Source organism: Cavia porcellus, unplaced genomic scaffold (genome assembly GCF_034190915.1).
Source record: "Cavia porcellus strain 051 isolate PalLab524CR breed Dunkin Hartley unplaced genomic scaffold, mCavPor4.1 scaffold_22, whole genome shotgun sequence".
Lineage (NCBI taxonomy): Eukaryota > Metazoa > Chordata > Mammalia > Rodentia > Caviidae > Cavia > Cavia porcellus.
This window is the reverse complement of record NW_026947505.1, coordinates 49,317,366-49,336,040: the sequence shown is the minus strand read 5'-3', so window position 1 is coordinate 49,336,040 and position 18,675 is coordinate 49,317,366. Positions and strand designations below refer to the sequence as shown.

The 18,675-nt window shown below is 37.0% G+C and overlaps 1 protein-coding gene and 1 pseudogene across 2 annotated transcripts in view; one reads left to right on the top strand and one right to left on the bottom strand.

Annotated features, from left to right (window-relative positions):
- Me1 (malic enzyme 1) overlaps positions 1–18,675 on the top strand; it is a 160,347-nt gene that overhangs the window by 51,988 nt on the left and 89,684 nt on the right. For both annotated transcript variants that reach the window (XM_063233150.1, XM_063233151.1), the window contains exon 4: positions 16,738–16,813. In XM_063233150.1, coding sequence (XP_063089220.1) covers positions 16,738–16,813 — 76 coding nt within the window. The remainder of the gene's footprint in view (positions 1–16,737; positions 16,814–18,675) is intronic.
- Positions 7,040–7,803, bottom strand: LOC111758283 (pleckstrin homology domain-containing family B member 2-like; annotated as a pseudogene).

Genomic DNA, 18,675 nt, shown 5'->3' with positions numbered 1-18,675 from the left:
AGACTTTGGAGTGGGATCATGCGCCAGTGAGACTAAATTTCATGTAAACAGCAGTGTAAACCTTAATGGTCTGAGTAGCTTGTTATGTGTATGTAAGTAAATTGAATTCTACAGCAGCCTTTTATTTCTCTTTCTGTTCCTTATTCTTACTGGCTTTGATTTTACATAAAAACAGGAACATAACTTTGGTGCATTCTGTCACTGAATGTTTCTATTATTTTTGTTCTTTTTTTAATTTTAAAGATAATGAAATCCAACAAAACAAACAGAACAAAGCTAATCAAAACAAAGCAGCAAAATTGGTACAGAACTTCAAAGTGGGATACTAGGAAGACAATAGCTACTGTGGTATATCTTGTTATCTTCATAAAAGTTGCCCATTCTGTCAGATGTAGCAAAATGAATCCAAAACAGAATAAAACCAATCAAAACATTGAATAAAACAAAGTCAGAACAAAACAAAACAGAACAATATTGGACTTCAAAGACAGACAGAAGGAAATCCCCATATTTGCTATATTACATATTATCATCCTCCCAACAGATGCTCAAACTGCTGGCCCCTGGCCTGCAAAGTCAACCAGACAATACAAGCACTCCTTTGCTTTTTGTATCTCAGTTGCTATCAGCTCCTGTCCTCCAGACCAGCCTGTTGCCTGCGGGGGTGGTGGTGGGGATGGTGAGCAGGTGTGGAGGATGCCCCATTTGGGATTGATTCTCAGCTCCAGCCCAGGTAGGCTCACAGGAGGCGCTGCCTTTGCTCTTTCTGGACCCCACAGTTTTCACAGCTTACCAGAAAGGCTGGCTGGCTGGCTTCTTGTTCAGCTGTTGGATCCCAGTTCACAGTTTATGTTGGCCTGTCGCCCTCATTCCACAGACATCAAGTAACAGTATTTTTTCTTTGCATGGTCATTACACGTTTGGTTTGATAGGATGTATGTATTTTCCCTTGACGGTAGAAGTGCCTTTTCCCTCTTTCACTGTTAGTATTTGCAGTGTTCGGAGGGAAAACAGACAGCAGCCTACATGTGAGATGGATTATTCTGATGAAATTTGCTAACTCAAACAGGATGAGTAGAATGGGTGCTTGGCAAGCATTTGATGCTTACACATTTGGCTTTGGTGTGTAGGAGTCTACGTACTGTGGTTGTTTCTTCATTTTATCCTAATTTTAGCTGCTGCTGCTTAGCTCTGGATATTTAAAATTTTTATCACAGTAATGTCATACTTAAGCAGTTTCAGTCTGCCTTACCAGAAATTTATGGTGTTTTTGCTACTACTTCCCTATCTATGAGGGATTTTAAAAGAAAGAAATGCCACCTAATTGACAAAACAGGAGTGACTGTTTCCCTGCAGAGTTAAATTATAGACTTTTTTCTTTTCTTCCACCATGTTGTAAAGCATATTGAGAAAGATACAAATACGTTAGCAAGTGTATTTCCTTAACCTCCAACATTACAGAGAAGTTTGAAGGTATGTTCTTAAATGTGTCTATTTCAGTGTTTAGCAATCAAGCCTGAACTAAATATGTTACCTAAGTAGTTCCTCCTCCTTTTTTCCTCTTTCATTTTCTTTTCTTCTTTTTGTGGTATTGCAGAGTAATTGAATCCAGGGCCTGATAGTGAGCCACATGCCCAGCCCTTGTAACTTTTTATTTTGAGGCAGAGTCTGGCCGAGTTTCCCAAGCTGATCTCAAACGTATGATTTTCTTGCCTTATCCTTCAGCTGGGATTACTGCCCTGTGTAACCAGGCTTAGCCCTAAGATTTTATTGTTGGTTCAAAAAAAAAAAAAAAGATTCTTAAGCTTTCTGTAATAATCTTATAAATATTTAAAAACTATTAACAGTTTTTTTATGTTTTCTCTGCTACATCCTTCTTTAAACCTTTCCTTTAAGGGTATTTTTTTTAGAGCACAGAAACATCTTTGCTGCTTTTTACAGACTTTTAAAAATTCTACGATCACTTTAAATCTTATTGTATCAAGGTAAATTTAATTGAAAATATATAAGAATTTGTTGTAATTGCCAAGTTATGATTTGAGAAAGGGTATTCCTTCAAGTTGTAAAATTCGTTTCCTGTAAACTTTCTAATAATAGTATAAATTCTTTCTCTTTCTTGATGTAAACTTTCAAGATGGTAAAGAGTACCTTTCCTAGCATATTAAGAGTTGGACTTATTTTTCATTGTTCAGAGTTTCACCATTGGAGATGTTTGTCTTGTTATTCAAAGTTATAGCTAGGCTACTGTACATATGTTGCATAAATAGTAAGCATAGAGTATTTATGTTTTATGAAATGAATAATACATTAAAGGGTAGTTTGCTGTCTGTGTGAAAGCAATGCAGTTAGAACTAATTGGCCTGGCCAATGAAGAACAAATCATTTTCTTAACTTTTTTCATTCAGTAGATATTGATCATTATACAGTGAATATTAGCTTATTCTGACAGATTGAACAAAAAGAAAATTAGTCCATTTGTTCTTCATGAAGTAGTCTTTAAAATTATCATTAATTGTGAAAACACATTTTTATTTTAGTAAATAGGAGGGTTGTCTTAGTACCAGTTACTTGAAGCTGTAAGATGTTGTCTCCATCTTACTAGGGAAAAAATTTTCATTATATGATGGCAGATTTTATACTTTTCTGAAAGGAGAAAATAAGGTCATTGATTTGTTGAAAACAATAGAAAATTTACAGATAGAATCTTCCCAAATTCTCTCAATAAAGACAATCATGAAACAAATATGTATCTGTTTTAATGGATTACACAGAGTACCTATAGTAAGTTCAGAATCAGTAATAAACATAAAACCAATAAAGACATGTCATTTTTGAGTTATGTGTTAGCTTTCTGACACTATGACACTATGAGAAAATCACCTTAAAGGAAGAAAGGTTTGTTTTTGCACACAGTTTCAGAGGTTTTGGTCCATGGCCACTTGACTCGATTGCTTCTGCGCCTCGGTTAGGCAGATCATGATGATGAGGAGTATGCGGTAAAACTAAGCTGCTCACCCAGGTTTGCTGGAAGCAGAGAGAGAGCGTAAGAGTCAGGAACAAGATAGACTCAGTGAGTTATTCCCCCAGGTTGGCCCTACCTTGGAAGAGCTACCTTGGAAGAGCTCAGTCAGCTATAAACTAGTCAGTGGATTAGTCCATTCTTAAGGTTAGCATCTTCATAATCTAGTCACCTTGCAAAAGTCCCGCCTCTAAACAAAAGAGGTGTTCAGGGGACATTTTTGATCCAAACATAACATGTTATTAATAGTCAGATGGGTCTCTCTGATCTCCCATGTGTTATCTCTAACTCTTCCTCAAGTAATGACCACATGAACAGCCACATAATTGGGTACCTGAAGCTATAAGAAAGAGTAGATTAAAATCACAGAAAATATATTTAAAGAAAATTTATCAACTTTTAGGTTAATGTTAACATTTTCACTTATAAAATCCAAAGACTCAAGCCAAAAATGGGCGTCTGAGATGAATATACACTTCTCAGATGAACAAATACAAATGACAAATAAATCCATGTAAAAATGTTCAACATCATTGGTCATCTAGAGAGGCAAATTAAAACAACACTGAGATTCCATCTCTAGAAAGAATGGCTTCCATCAAGAAATGAACCAGTAACAAATGCTGACTGGACTGTAGGGAAAAAGGAACTTTCTCCACTGTTGGTGGGAGTGCAGACTGGAGCAACCACTGTGGAAATCAGTTTGGAGACTCCTCAGTAAAGTAGGATTACAGGTCCCATTTGACTCAGCTATTCCCCTTCTGTGTATCTTCCCAGAAGCAATATTATGTGCATACACCTGTATTTATGGCTGCACAATTTGTAATAGCTAATCTTGGAAACAATCTAAATGCCCATCAAGTGACAAGTACTATTCAGCTGTAAAGCAGTATAACCTTCAGAGTTTTATAGATAAATTAATGCAACTTGAAATCATACTCGTAAGTGCAATAAATCAGACCCACATGTGTAAACATCATATTGTCTCATTAGTGTGAGAAGTGGAATGAGTAAATAGGACTCAAAATGTACAATAGATACTGTGAACTGGGAAGAAACTGTTCAAAAGAAAAACTGTGGTCGGAGAAAGTAGAAAGGAAGGCAGGGAAAAGGAAAGAAATATGTATAAACAGAATAGTTATACGAATAGTTTATCTTAGTTCATTGCAAGGAAAAGTTTGAGCTAATAGTGTTTGAAAAATATGTCTTACTTGTATCTTTTACTGTATTTACTATAAAGATAATATGTAATGTTTTAATTGTTATTTTCCTATTCTCTTTTGGAAATACTGTTTTTTTTCCTTTTAGAAAAAATTAGCATCCCAATTATACAACATTAAAAATTGACTTTTAATATTTTACAAGTAAAGCATTTAGTTTTAATAATGATTTTTGTTTTATTTTTAAAATTTTTATGGAAAAAATAAAAACAATTTCAAAACAATAATACAATAACAATAGTTAATATACTACATATTTTTATCTTCAAAGTGTTAGAGTACAAGATATGGGCATAAAAATTTCTCCAAATGATATTAGCAGAAACTTTTCTTTTTAATGAATCAAGAGAAATTAGTAGATAATTATCGTGTATTTTTTCCCTTTCCCTTCCTTTCTTTTCTCCTCCCCCTCTTCCATTTTCCTTTTGAACAGTTTCTTCCCACTTCACAATGTCTGTTATACATTTTTGACTCTCTGTTTCTTTGGCTTTTTCATTTTTTTTTTTTTATTGGTACCAGGGATCGAACTCACGACTGCCTGCTTGCAAGGCAGGCACTTATGCCACTGAGCTAAATCCCCAGCCCCCGACTCTCTGTTTCTTACCCCTGCGAGACAATGTGTTTACACATTTGTTTCATTTATGAGAATGGTATCAAGTTGCATGCATTTATCTCAAGTTTATCCTTTATGACTGAAAATTTTAATTTTTATTTGTATATGCTGGTACATGTATGTGACAGAAGGAAAGCCATTCTTATGACATAGGATATAAAATCAACACATTGAAGCAATGCTTTAGACCATCAGTACTGTGTTGTCATGTCACTTGTACCTATATGTACCCCATACGGAGAAGGATATCCCGTGTCAACAAGTCCCCTAGGAGTAGCTAGAAGCATAGATAGATATTGGGCACTGTTGAATCCAGTTGGCATCTAGATTCACATATGTATGCATCACCTCTTTTGGGGGAGCCAACTGACCAGTACATTAAAAGAGCATATATGTAACCAGCCAAGCAGAATTACAGCAGTTGATGCTTTCTGGGGTTTTGGGATAATGGGACCATATAGGGTATGGGTAAGGGACCTAATGGTGCTAACCAGCCTTTGTGAAAACACATTTTCAGGACAAAACTGCAGGCAATAATGAACAGCTTAAGAACATGAAAAAACAAATAATTGAAGTATGTATTTCATACTAGAAGAAATATGTGTGTTTGTAAAAAGTACAGGACTGTGTGTTTTCCAGCCCTTTATACATCTGAGAGCTGAAATCTTCTCTGCCATGTATGGCTCAGGAACAAAGACAAGGCTGAGGTGCCAGCCAGGGTGAGTGGTGTCATTAGCAGGTCCCTCACATCCCCAGGCTCCATTTCTCATCTGTAGCTAAGTCTGCCCAGCCTTGGTCCATCCCAGTGCTTGGCCTCTAGCCACTGTATCTAGTCCTGCTAGGACAGCATTCAGAGGGTCGGAGATCTTCCCTGCCCAGTGTGGTCCCTCGCAGACCTGAGATAGGAACATTCCAACCGTGGCTCTCTCTTCATTTTTTTTTTTTTTTTTTTTTTTTTTTTTGCCATTCTTTTAATACTATTTTCTTAACAAGGACAAAAACAGATTTTAAGTGCATTCAGCCAACAGTAAATATATCTAAAGCAGACACTAAAAATAGCGCAAATCTACCTTCATTCTCTTGTTATGACTGCTTTTTTTTTTTTTTTAAACTTTAAAGATAAAGCTCTAAAACTTAGAGGCTTCCTAATCAATTCCTAATTTGGAATTTTTCAAATACTGTTATGCAAAACAAACAGGAATAACATAAGAAGCAGCAGCTATAAAATTAGGCGGCTGTCTGAAGCATCGTTTTTAAAGGGTTGGTGGAGGGTGGCTGTTATGTTTTGAGGTCTAGATGTCTCCCTCAAAGCCTCATGTGGTCATAGGTGGGACTTTTTCAGAGGTGGCTGGAACTAGGGTGTGTGATGCTGGGATTAAGGATATGCGATCACTGAATCAGGCTACTGATGGGTTTGGCACTGGCCCAATACCGGCAACCTAGATGCAATATAAAAGGGACAGAAAGATGCTGTTAAGGTCCCTTTGTTGCTTTGCTGCATTCTGCCTGCCATGACCTTCTCCTTTGCCAAGCCACCCTGCTGTGAAGTAGCCAATTATGATCTGAAAACTCTATAAACTGTGAGCTAAGTAAACCTTTCCTCCTTTAACTTTGACATTGTGTGTTTTGTCTCAGCCACGAGAAGAATAGCTACAATTGTGGTCTCTCATCCTGAGCAATCTGCCGTGGTGGTGCATGCAGAGCCCCCAGGGCAGGTCATGGAGCTCTCATGGTGTTTGTTATTTTGGGAAAACCACCGTGCAGTTCACCAGCCCCACCACTCCTAAGTTATCTTGTAGCCAGTCTGGTCTAAGGTTTCAGAGTTTGAGACTAAACAAAAGAAGCTTCAGTTTGTCTTTTCATGATCACTCACTCATTCATAACTATATTATTTGCTTAACAAGAAAACAAGTTATCTTATAAGCACCGCATTTAAGAAGAAAATACCTTTCAAGACAGGTATGTTCAAATAAAGTATTTCAGGAATTCCACAAAGAATGTCTTGGAATAAGCCGGTGCCCTCAGAGTCCATATTTTGACTAAACAACTCAGTGTAAGCCCTAATCTGTGGTACTTGCATGGGTTAGTTACAGTTATGAGGAAAAATTCTTCAGAAAGAACTGTTTTAACTATTTAACTATTAAAAACTTCTCTCATGAGCAGAAATGCAGTGCAAGTCATATTATTTCACACAGAATTATCAGAAGTTATGCATTTAAGATCTTTTTTGTTTTTGTTTTTCTTTTTATTTAAGATCTTAAAGACTCGAAAGACCCAGGACAGAGACCCTAGAGCCATGCCTGTGGCTGCTCTGGCCAGCATGCTTAAGAGCAAATCATTGTCATCATCTTGATACCACTCATGAATGATGACTTGGTTGGCAAGCTGCTGTCCATAGAGAGTCTTGCATATGGATATTGGTGAGGCACCATATCTGCCTGCCCATTTGCAAGATAGCCAGATAGATAACCTGGGTCCCTGCTACTGCTGTATAGACTGTAGCTATTTATATGCCTGCTCAGGGTTAGTGTAGCACAGGCCATGTAGGGAAGGATCCAGGAGGCCATTGCTGTATGGTCAGACAAGACTGCAGAGTCAACATGTACCATAATTATTCTAGAGTCCTGCAATGTAAATTTCCCATCCAAAAGAATGGAAATAGTGTGTTGTGCACCAAGACCTATTGTCTTCCCATCTTGGCAGACATTCTGAAACAGTCTTTTGGCTTCCAGTCTGTAGGCTGAATATGTCAATGCTCATGCCCTCTGTGGATACTGGATCCAGTCCATTGGCATATGGACTTTACCCTGGATACTCTGCTTAGTCTGATCATTTTAATCGATCGAGTGACCATCTGACCACAGGTCAAAACAATTCTCCAGTGCTTCAAAACAGTATGCTGTTGGGCCATGGATATTGCTTAGTGGAACAGGCGCCTGCCTGGCAATCATTTGGTTCTAAATCTGATAACAGGTACCTAAAAAATCCTACCAGACAAACACACAAGCGAAAAAATAGTACATCGTTGCAGCAGTTATCCACTCTTCTCAAACTCTTTGTGAACTGTCGAGATTTTAGGAAGAAGCTGGGTGGAAGGGAGGTAAGGAGGCCCTGAATGCTGCAAGTTCAGTGTCCTGGTGTCACCCCCTGGTGTGCATCTGTTAATACATTTTTATAAATAAAGTCTATGGAAGGAGAATATCTGCATTCAGCTTTCTGTTTCTCTGGTAGCTAGCATGTATTGCAGTGGAAAATGATGATAAAGTGGGCAAATCTATTCTGTAGTAATCTGAAGATTGGAAAAGAGAGTACCATGGACTGGAGAATGTGATTACAGCTTACTGGTAATTCTAGAGTCATCTCTCCTTTACTTAATTATAAATAATTAAGGCTGGGGAAATTAACTAAAAATTCATTGTTGCGATGAAAACTACTATTGGTATCCAGTATCTTTTAAATCTATAAAATATGAGACTACTCAGTAAGTTGCAACAAGTGTTAGTTACATAAGTCAGTGTCCAAAATTGTGAGATCAACATATTATAATTTCATTTTATTTTAATTTATTATATGATAATACTTAAGGCTCCTTTGAAATTGGAGAACTACATGAAATAAAAATTGGAAATTATAAAGGTAAAAAAATAGCATAATTAATAATTATTCTAAAGTACATGGAAACCAGAACCAAGGTTTTTAATTTATGTTTGTATGTCATTAAAATATATTTTTTAATATCTCAGATTTGCCTCTTTAAAAATTTGTTTTCTGGCAATAAAAGAGAATTAAATCAAGCGGAATGCCACATTAAGGACTACTATTTCCCTAAAAGGCATCCAGGATTACCTGTATACACACACTTCCCTTTTTAGTTAGATCCTCTCATAAGTCTCAGACATTCTAATTAGGCCACTGCTTTGCTTTCTCACTTTCAATCCTCTTACTTTGGTCATTAGTCTTCGTCTCAGTTACTTTCTCATTGCTAGATGCAATACCTGATACCCATTACTGTAAGGAAGAAACACTTATTTTGGCGCACAGTTTGTAGAAGTTTCAGTCCATAGTCAGCTGGCTCCAATGCAGGGCAGTGTGGCAGAAGGTCATGGCAGAGGAGCCAGAAACAGAGACAGCTGAAGGCAGAGGGAGGGAGATAACTCTTCAAATCACACTTCCAGTGGCCACCGCCTCTAACTAAGCGTCATCTCTCAAATCACAGTTAGCTATAAACTCATCAGGAGACTAAGCCACTGACTGTTATGCCCCATGATCAGGTTACCTCCCCAGGGCCTACCTGTGACTGCATGAGGCTTTGGGGAACGCAGATATAAACTGTAGTAGTCCGTAGTTTATAGACCTTTCTGTTCACATTGGCTCTAGACCCCTTGTCTATGGACAGGAAATCCTGATTGGCTGTGTCCAGGTCTCCAGGCTGGACCTCATCTTCTGCCTTCTCTACAGTCAGCTGACTGTATGTATACCATGTGCTGCTCCTCTCCCCATTCCTAGTTAGAAATAAAATCTGTTCCTCATGATAAAATGGAAGAGTACTGCTCTAGAGAGTAAAGATGAGAACTCCTGGTTTACTTGTACTACTAAGTTTTTAAGTTTAAATAGCTTTAAAAAAAACTGAGTTTCCTCTGCTCAAAGAGAAATATATTTTTCTTCACATTTGTCACAAAAAATGTGAATAAAATCATTTTTCAAAAAATAAAAATGTAGGAAAAATACAGAGTCTAATTACAAGTAACTGTGTACCTATTATCTAGATTTGACATTTGTTAACATTTTGTAACATTTGATTTTTTAAAAAATCATGATAACAAAGTCCTCTTTGTTTTCTAGCCTCACTGTTATTACCTTCATTCATTCTACAGGTAATTACCTACTCACTGAGGGCATGAGATAACATATCTTAAAATATACGTAATACAGTGTTAGGTGAGGTAAACACTAAGTTATAGTGGAATTATTGCTCAGTTAAGCTATAAATTATTTTAGAAATTTGTGCTTCTCATCAGTCTAAATTTTTTGTTTTCTCACATAATATCTCTGAGACATTATCATACTTTGTATGTTTTTAAGAATACCACCTCTGCCTCCCTTCACATTTCTAGATAATTAAATTTTAAAAACTAGTATATTACCATTTGGAAGAATATCACCACCCTCATAGTGGCTTTTGACTTCTGGAAGCTATAGCAATCTGAAGTACCTGTCAATGCTATATATTGATAATTGTTTACAGAAGTAACAACAGAGGTATTGAGTCACATCTAGGTAGCACCTTTTGTCATACTGTCAGGCACAGTGTCATCTCTAAATGATGGAGAGTATCTGAACTGTTCTTTATATCCACGTGATTTTGTATTAGTTTTTTGTGCTGTGTAACAAGGTAACATCTGGCATCTTAAAATAATATCCATTGTTTTGGGTCATAGTTCTGTGGTCATGAGTCTCACATGGTGTATTTGGGTTCTTTGTTAAGGGTATCACAAGGATAAAGTGTCAGCTGGACAGACTACGATCTCATCTGCTTTTTAAACCCATTCTTGTTGGCAGAATTCAGTGCTTTGTGGTTGCAAGATTAAGGTCTCTTTTTCCTTACTGCCTGTCACTTGGGAGCTTCTCTGAACTAGAAGTAGCTCTTACTCATTGACATTGGCCTTTTTCTTTCTAAGTCAGCAGCAGCAGTGGTTGGAGTCCCCATACCTTGACCCTCTGAATTGCCATTCTGTGACTGGAGAACAATGTCTTCTTTTAAAAGGCGCAAAGAAGCTCCCTATTTTAAAGACCCACATAATCTCCTTATTTGAAAGCTAAAGTTGCTATCATAATTTAATTCTAATAAAATCTATTGTATGTATAGTTTTGGGAATTATGAAAGCATGGACACCAGGGAGCTATTACACCTTGTGTACTGGATTACTCAGCTTTCCTGTCATTGAGACAGACTGTCAAACACCGACAACCTAAAGGAGGAGAGATTCAGTTTGGCTTGCAGTTTGAGGGGTAGAGATTCATTCTTCGCTTTACTGGCTTCAAGGGCAGAAACGTCATAGTAGAACAGCATTACAGAGGGAAGCTGCTCACCTCACGGCAGCTAGGAGACAGAACAGTGGGGTAGAATATGTATACTCCAAAGGCATGACCCCAGGGACACACCGCTTCCAGCCAGGCCTCACCTCCTAACACAGTTAGCTATGAATTCAGCAATGGATCAATCTGCTGATGAGTATAGGGCCTCCATAAGCCAGTCACTTTCCAAAAACCCCAGGTCTGAACACGTAAGCCTATTGGGGTCACTGTAGATCTAAACCATAGCAAGGACTATCTTCATCTGCCTTTCCTACTAATCTTCACTTCTCAGGAAGAGAAAGTCTAATAATAGAGCTTTAAGCAGTATCTGCAATAAACAAAACTAATTCATAAGATTATCATTGGGAGCAAAATCAAATAGGTGTAGAAAGAAATAATTACTTATATCATTAGGATATTAAGGATGAAAGGGGACTTACTCTTTAAGTGATTAACCAAGTACAACAGCAATCAACTTTTCTCTTCTGGCCTTAGTTGAAAATTATACTTCTATGACAGAAGTAATATTCAGTCACAAGGACTTTACCTTCCAGTGACCAGAGTGTCTTCCACTAGATCTCCTCTCCGTCTTTCTTTTATTTTTAAGAACTGCTAAAACTGAAGCCTGAAGACCACATTAATTATGTTTCTTCCAAAGTTAGTATGATGTTGTCATAATGTGATTCTTTTTAGTTTTAGAAACTGTGGAATTTAAGCCGGGCGTGGTGGCTAACGCCTGTAATCCCAGCACTCTGAGGCTGAGGCGGGAGGATCATTTCGAGTTCGAGGCCAGCCTGGGCTACAAAGTGAGCTCAAGGCCAGCCTGAACTGCATACCGAGACCCTGTCTCAAAAAGACCAAAAAAAGAAAGAAAAAAAGAAACTGTGGAACTGTTGGTTGGGTTCTTAGTGTTTTTCAGTCCTTTGCTGACATTAAAATCTGTTGTCTCTGTGTTAACATTGAGTTCTCAAACTGTTGATCTCTTGACCTCTAACTGCTCTATGTCTTGTAGACTAACATGTTGTATGATTCTTGGTATTTTCTAGGGACTTTACCCCAGAGTTTTTTTTTTTTTTTCTATCTGTTCCTTCAAGCCCCGCCAATTTCAGAAGATCCTGAAAAGTATACTCACTAATAACAGCTCCCAAATGCATCCTGACATTTTTGTCACAGAATTTCACCTGCCACTGGGCTAGCTAAATGTCCTGATCACCTGTGATCTTCCTTTTTTTTTATTCTTTTCATTACTGCATTGCTTTCTTTTCTTTTTGTAAGACAAAATTTCTTACTTAGTATTTGTAATCTAGTTAGGATAAAGAAGAAAGGGAAAAATTATATGGCAGGAGGATAAATATGATAGTAGAGAAAAATAACCAGGTCCTATTGGGTTACTGGGAGATTCCAAGCACAGCTTGCGAATATGGGTCAGGAAATACTTCCAAGAATAGCTAACACATGAAAATCCTCTGGTAAGCAAGAGGAACTAGCCTAGAAGTAAAGCGCTGGAGGCATTGAAAGGATGCCTGTGTGAATCAATAAAAGGTCACCCAGGTTGAAAAGTAGATAGTTGTCAGGCTGAATTAGTTGATCAAATGCCAAGAGCAAAAGAGTAGGACCAAAAATGGGAGAAAAGCCAAATGATTAGACATAGCAGAATCTGAGACAAAGTGGATATGGGAAATAAGTTTAGGGGTGAGAGCAGTGCAAGGAGTCTCGTGACCCTCACTTGTTCATCTGAATGAAAAAGAGAAACATTCAACATTTGATCCTAGAGACTGCCAGCATTCTCTGTGGAGATTGCGGATTATCAGAGGGTGACAGCATAAGGGCTAATTGGATTAGAGGACAGGGACACTGTTTACTGTTTACTCATATTGTAATGAGCCGGAGTAGATGCAGATAAAAGGAAACGTATAGGTGAATAGCTAGAAAATGCATGAGCTTTCCTGTTTTCTCTTTGGAGAAAATGAAAGCGTGCTAATCTAACGAGTATAGAAGAATGAGAGGGAGAGTCAGGAGAACTATGAAGTAGCTATAATAGAAACCCCAAAACTAGCTAGTAGGGGGAACCCGAGAAGTGTCTTGTTGTAAGGAGTTAGCTGAGACTGTGAAGTTAATGTTTCATATCCCACTCAGGAAAGTACGGAGGTGCCAAAATACTTTGGGATGTTTTATGAGAGTTCTGATCATGGAGACATTTCAAGAAGTATGCTTGGCATTGGTGGGACATTGTAGATTCTTGACTTACTGAACTCGGTCCAAGAATAAGCATTTTTGCCATGAATGAGTCTCTACTTCTTACAAGATATTATAGTTGGCCAAATTGCTGTTCTAGTAAACACAGATCCATGAATAATGAACCTTGGCATGTACTTGGTGTTAATTTTAGTATCATTCATTGTTTCTCATTAAAAATGATTGTTTCCTGAGACAAGTTGAAAACCTTGGCTAACTGACAGGTTCCCAAAAAAACATTATTTAATAGTGTATTGCCAAGAACATTTTGTATAATTCAACATAACTTTCTTCTTTAAGAAGTCTAAAAATACTTCATTTAAGTTTTATAATTGCATATTGAGGTCCTGATAATTACATAGGGTCAATTTGACTATGACAAGGACCTATATCTATACATACACATACACATTATTTTGGAGAAAAGATAAATTCATATGAAACAGTATGAAAACAAAACGTATAATTTAGTGTTAACTTAGTAAACTAAAGTTAGACAATCTAATCTATGACAATTATGAGATAATTTTTATTTTCTCAAGTAGTGAAAGTCTTACATTTTCTGTGCTTATAAAAACATTTCATTATAAAATCCTTATTTTTCTAGTACTAAAGTCAATTCATATTATTGAATACAGCCTAAGTGCCTGCATGCGTACAGGTATTGGGATTATATGAGCAAAATAGTCCCTGTACTTAAGGAATGTACTGTTTTCTGTGAGACTGTGTGTGTGTGTGTGTGTGTGTGTGTGTGTGTGGTGTGTACATACTAGGGGATAGTGCCAGAGAAGAGACAGACGATAAATGTATAAAAAGTAAACAAGGTATTTCAGATGCATAAAGATCAAAATGTTGGGGGAAGGGTGTGCTTTGACTGCTGTTACCAGAGAAGTCCTGTCTGAAGATCTAACATAGCTGAGAAGTAAGAAACGAGTTGAGAGCTGACCTTTACCAGTTTTCAGAGGTGAATCATTCTTTTTGGTAGGAGTTGTTTGTGGACAAGTGAGAGGAGGAAGAAACCCCATGGCAGACTGAAGGAAGAGAGAAATAGAGCTATAGAAACAAAAACAAGAATATACAAGTCCTTATAGGAATTTCAGTATGAAGGAGAAGGACTAGAGGATAAAATTAGGTCTTTTGAAGAGATGGGTGATATTAGTGCAGGATTTTGTGCCGTAAATTTGATCTGATAGAGAAGGAAATGGTGCAGCATAGTGATACAGAAGGGAGTCCTTTCAAAGGCAGACATGAGATGACATCCCCGGCACAAGTAAGAGAATTGCCTTAATACTGTAGGGAAATTTCTTCCATTATAACAAGAGAGAAGGGAAGGCATATAAAAAGGGATGCAGATGGATTAGTGGAATTTATATTAAAAAGATGAAGTGAACTGAATGGGTAAAATACACGTGTAACCCCAGCCCTCTGGCTCACTGAGGTAGAAAGATTCCATATTTAAGCTCAACCTGGGCAACTTAGTGAGAAGCTGTCTTAAAATAAAAAAAGGCTGGAATCTAGCTCATTGTGAAGGTCCTGGATTAGCCACAGTACTAGTGTGTGTGTGTGTGTGTGTGTGTGTGTGTGTGTGTGTGTGTGTGTAAGGGTTAGGTAGTTTTACCTTATTGCATCTATTTCTGTTTGAAATTCAAGATTAGGTTATCAACTGAGAGTGAGAGGGACAGGAATGAATGTAGGAGATGTGAACTTCTAGAAAGGAAAGATGTATAATTTGCTAGAAAATCATAGTAGTAAACTTGTTAAGAGAATAGATTTGATATCTTCATGAGAAGAAGCAACTTGAGAATAAATAGAAAGTGAATCTTACCAGTATTGTGTGATTTTCCTATAACAAAGCTTTTACAGACTAGTCACAGACATCCTTAATACTTAAGTTTTGTAGTATTGAAGAAACACTTTCTGCTTAGAGAAACTTGGGTTTCTGAAGAGGCTTGAAGAGGATTGACTAATTTCAGGCTTGAGGCAGAACATTTTCATAATTAATCTGGAACAGGAAGGAATGAATCTGTCAATAACTAATTTACATGCCAGAAGGTCTGGAGACAATATGAAGAATTTTCTACTTGAGAAAGGACAATTTGAGTATCAAAAAGGAAGATTTATGAGTTCATATTGATCATATTGAAAAATGCATCAACTATATTTAAGCTCATGAGTTAAAGTGCCTATTAGCACATATATGCACATTTATGTACACACCCACCACCATCACCACTACCACCAGTAACTGAATTCTTGGAAAACCTCCAAGAATTCTAGTAAACTAAATTTTCACTGAAAAAACTGATGAGAGAATCCAGTGTTTTTTCCCTTCTTGCTAAAGCTATGGTGATCAAATCATAGGTATGATAAAACTTCTCTTTAAACTGTTTTCCAGTGAATAAATAATACAGTTGAGTAATATCATCATTTTGTAACCCCTAATGAATTAGTAAATTCAGATATATGCATTAGAGGCTGCTAAACTCACAAAAATGAATACCAGTTACTGTGTTTGCAGATACTACCCACTCCTGACTTGTGCAAAAAGTGAACATGAATCTGATTAAGATTCTAGATCCAAATACTGATTTTCCAAGAAATACAAGCAAAGATTAACATGCTAATCTATAGTTCAGGAATATAATAAACAAAATCTTGATTGTGGGCAACTCTATTGGACAAATTAAGTGGTGGTGGTGCCTACAGATAGTTTCTGGTTTGGGTGGTAGAACTATAAACCTGTACTTTGTTGCCTGTGGTTCTGTTCTGAGGTATAACAATAATACAGCAAAACTTTTAAGTGAGGATCAGGCATTTAAAAATTATTGAATTTTAGTATCTTAATTTACTAAAACTATTTTATAAATTATTTTATAATTAAAACTTAATTTTAATGAAATTTATTAATTTATAAATTTAATTTATTCATTAAGCTCTCCCAGTAAAAGAGGAGAGCACAGGTAGTGTTGAACATATGCTAGAACATATGCTAGAAATGCTTCATATGCTATGTATGCTTCATATTAGTTCTCAAAATGATTTTGTATGTGTTACCTTATTTAATGAAAGACTGTAAATGAAGCCAGATGTGGTGGCAAATACCTGTAATCCCAACAGTCTGGGAGGCTGAGGCAGGAGGAAGGCAAATTCAAGCTAATCCAGGGCATTTAAAAAGTCAGTGAGACTGTGTGTCAAAAAGGGCTGGGGGATGTAGCTCAATGCAAAAGTCTTTGTTCAGTCCCCAGCACCATACAAGACACACACGAAGAGTATACATGAGTATCAGTGCAGTGGGCTTTAAATTCTGTGAAAAAATGGCTAATTTTTTATTACAAAAATTTTACATATAAGAATAAACTTGTATTATATGGTAAATGTCAATATTTAGTTAATCTTTCCTTATAAAAGACCTAATCATTATTAGAGGATATAATTTTCACTAGTTTAACAAAAATGGAGATCTGTTAATACACTGAAAACATTCAGTGCTGATGACAGTTTGACAAGTCTGAAATAACTTCTGACTCTCTCTCTCTTTCTCTCTCTCTCTCTCTCTCTCTGTCTTTTTTTGCCAGAGGTCTTTTTATCAGTATCCATGATCGAGGGCATATTGCTTCAGTTCTGAATGCATGGCCAGAAAATGTTGTTAAGGTAAGTTACCAGATATTTCCACTGAGATAACTTACTACTTCCTCTGTCTCATAAAGCAGTTTACATGGTATTAACGGTTCTCATGATAACAGATAAGATTCACTAGCTTTACCAGTGAATATCACCTAAATTTATATTCCTTTTATGTTTGCAAGGTGGATTAATTTTAATCTGATGCTATTTAGATACTAATTTTTCTCAATATTTCAGCTTAGTTTCTTGGCATTTATTTTTTCATTAAAAGTGATTATATATGCAGTGGCATCTGAATTGCTTTGTGTCGGGCCCTTTAATCATATCTGCGGTGCTTATTTACCCACTAAGAGGTACCCATGTGGGCAAAAGAAATCCGTTACTGCTTTTCCTTTATCATTGTGACCTGTGTAGCTCATTTGACTTCCCTCTGTGAGTAAGCTAACGAGCACAAAACTGAAGCCAGACATTGAGTAGCTTTCTGTGGGAAACAATTCAGTGGGTTACTTGTACTGTAATCTCGGTAATACAGAGAGGACAGGGTGACACAAATGAGAGGTGCCTGATGATGGGAAACTGAATGCAGGCTGCGTAGGCGGCACAGATCCCCTGCTCTTAGACGCCGTTGTCTGCCGTTGTCCTTGTCTAAGGGAAATGAAGCGCACCTCCTCTTCCTTTCCCCCCTTTTTTCCTGCTGGTACCCAGCAACTTTGGGGTATCTTTTAGGACTAAAAATAAATCAGTGTGTTTTAATGGAATAGCCCTGACTTCTAAAGTATGATTTATTTTAATGGTGATCTTGTCTGTTTGAGCAGTTGTGACCAGAACTGCTTAATGTGGCTTACTAAGCATCATGCCAGGTAAACTAAAGCATGTTTCACTATTCCCAGTTTCTACAGCTTCTTCATTTTCTTCACCTAAGTTACTCTTTGACTTTTTCCCACCAACTAAACTACTGTGCACTGATCTTGTTCTTAGCAACTATTCTAAGAAATGTGTTAGTCATATAAAGCGTAAATGTGTGTCATCTAAGAAAGATGTTTACATTTTAACCAGGAATCTCCAGGAGATTTTAAGAGGGACCAAGTCAGTAGACAAAATAGTACCCTCTTATCTTGTTGTGTAGTAAACTGTCACCCAACTTGGTCTTCCAATTAGCTGACTTTTTAACTTTATTAATAATATAACTTCATCTTTGGACTCTTAATATTGGGCCCTCGCTGATATTCTTAACTGTGCCCATGTTTTCTTTTTAAAGCCAAATACACAGTCTGGCACATGGTAGGCACTTAGTAAGTGGTAGCTCAACTGTAATAGGATACTAAAGTTTAAATTATGTTATTATTTTATAACTGAAAGCACATGTTACATAAAACATAATGGATTGTGTGTTGCACTGCAAGTGCCATATTTCGTTTTTCTAAAGAAGGCTGGAATAGTTAAGAAAACTTGTCCAGCAAAGTTGGAATTTAAGTCCAAACTAAAGTCTAAATTAGAAAGGAAAGAAGATAGTGTAATGAAGGGAATATATGGGTGTAGGTATTCAAGGGAGAGAAAGGCATATTGTTTGAAAACAAGGAAACTGGCTATCCTATTTACAGCTGAATGTTACTATTGGAATGTGGTGGAATTTAGCTTGCTTAAATAGGAGGTAATCAAATTATTATACAAGACCTTGAAATTCAGAAAAAGGAATGTAAAACTTAAAAAAAATAGAATGTCAGATTTAAAGAAGGAAATAACTTCATGTAAGCAATAGTTGACAAAGACTCACCTGGAGAGGCAGGAGTTCTGCGTTAAGTGTGACACAGGGAGGGACAGGTCTTGGGGAGGGGAAAGGGGATGAAGGCCGGGCACATGGGAGTGCCTTTGCATGTTCTGGAAAGTTG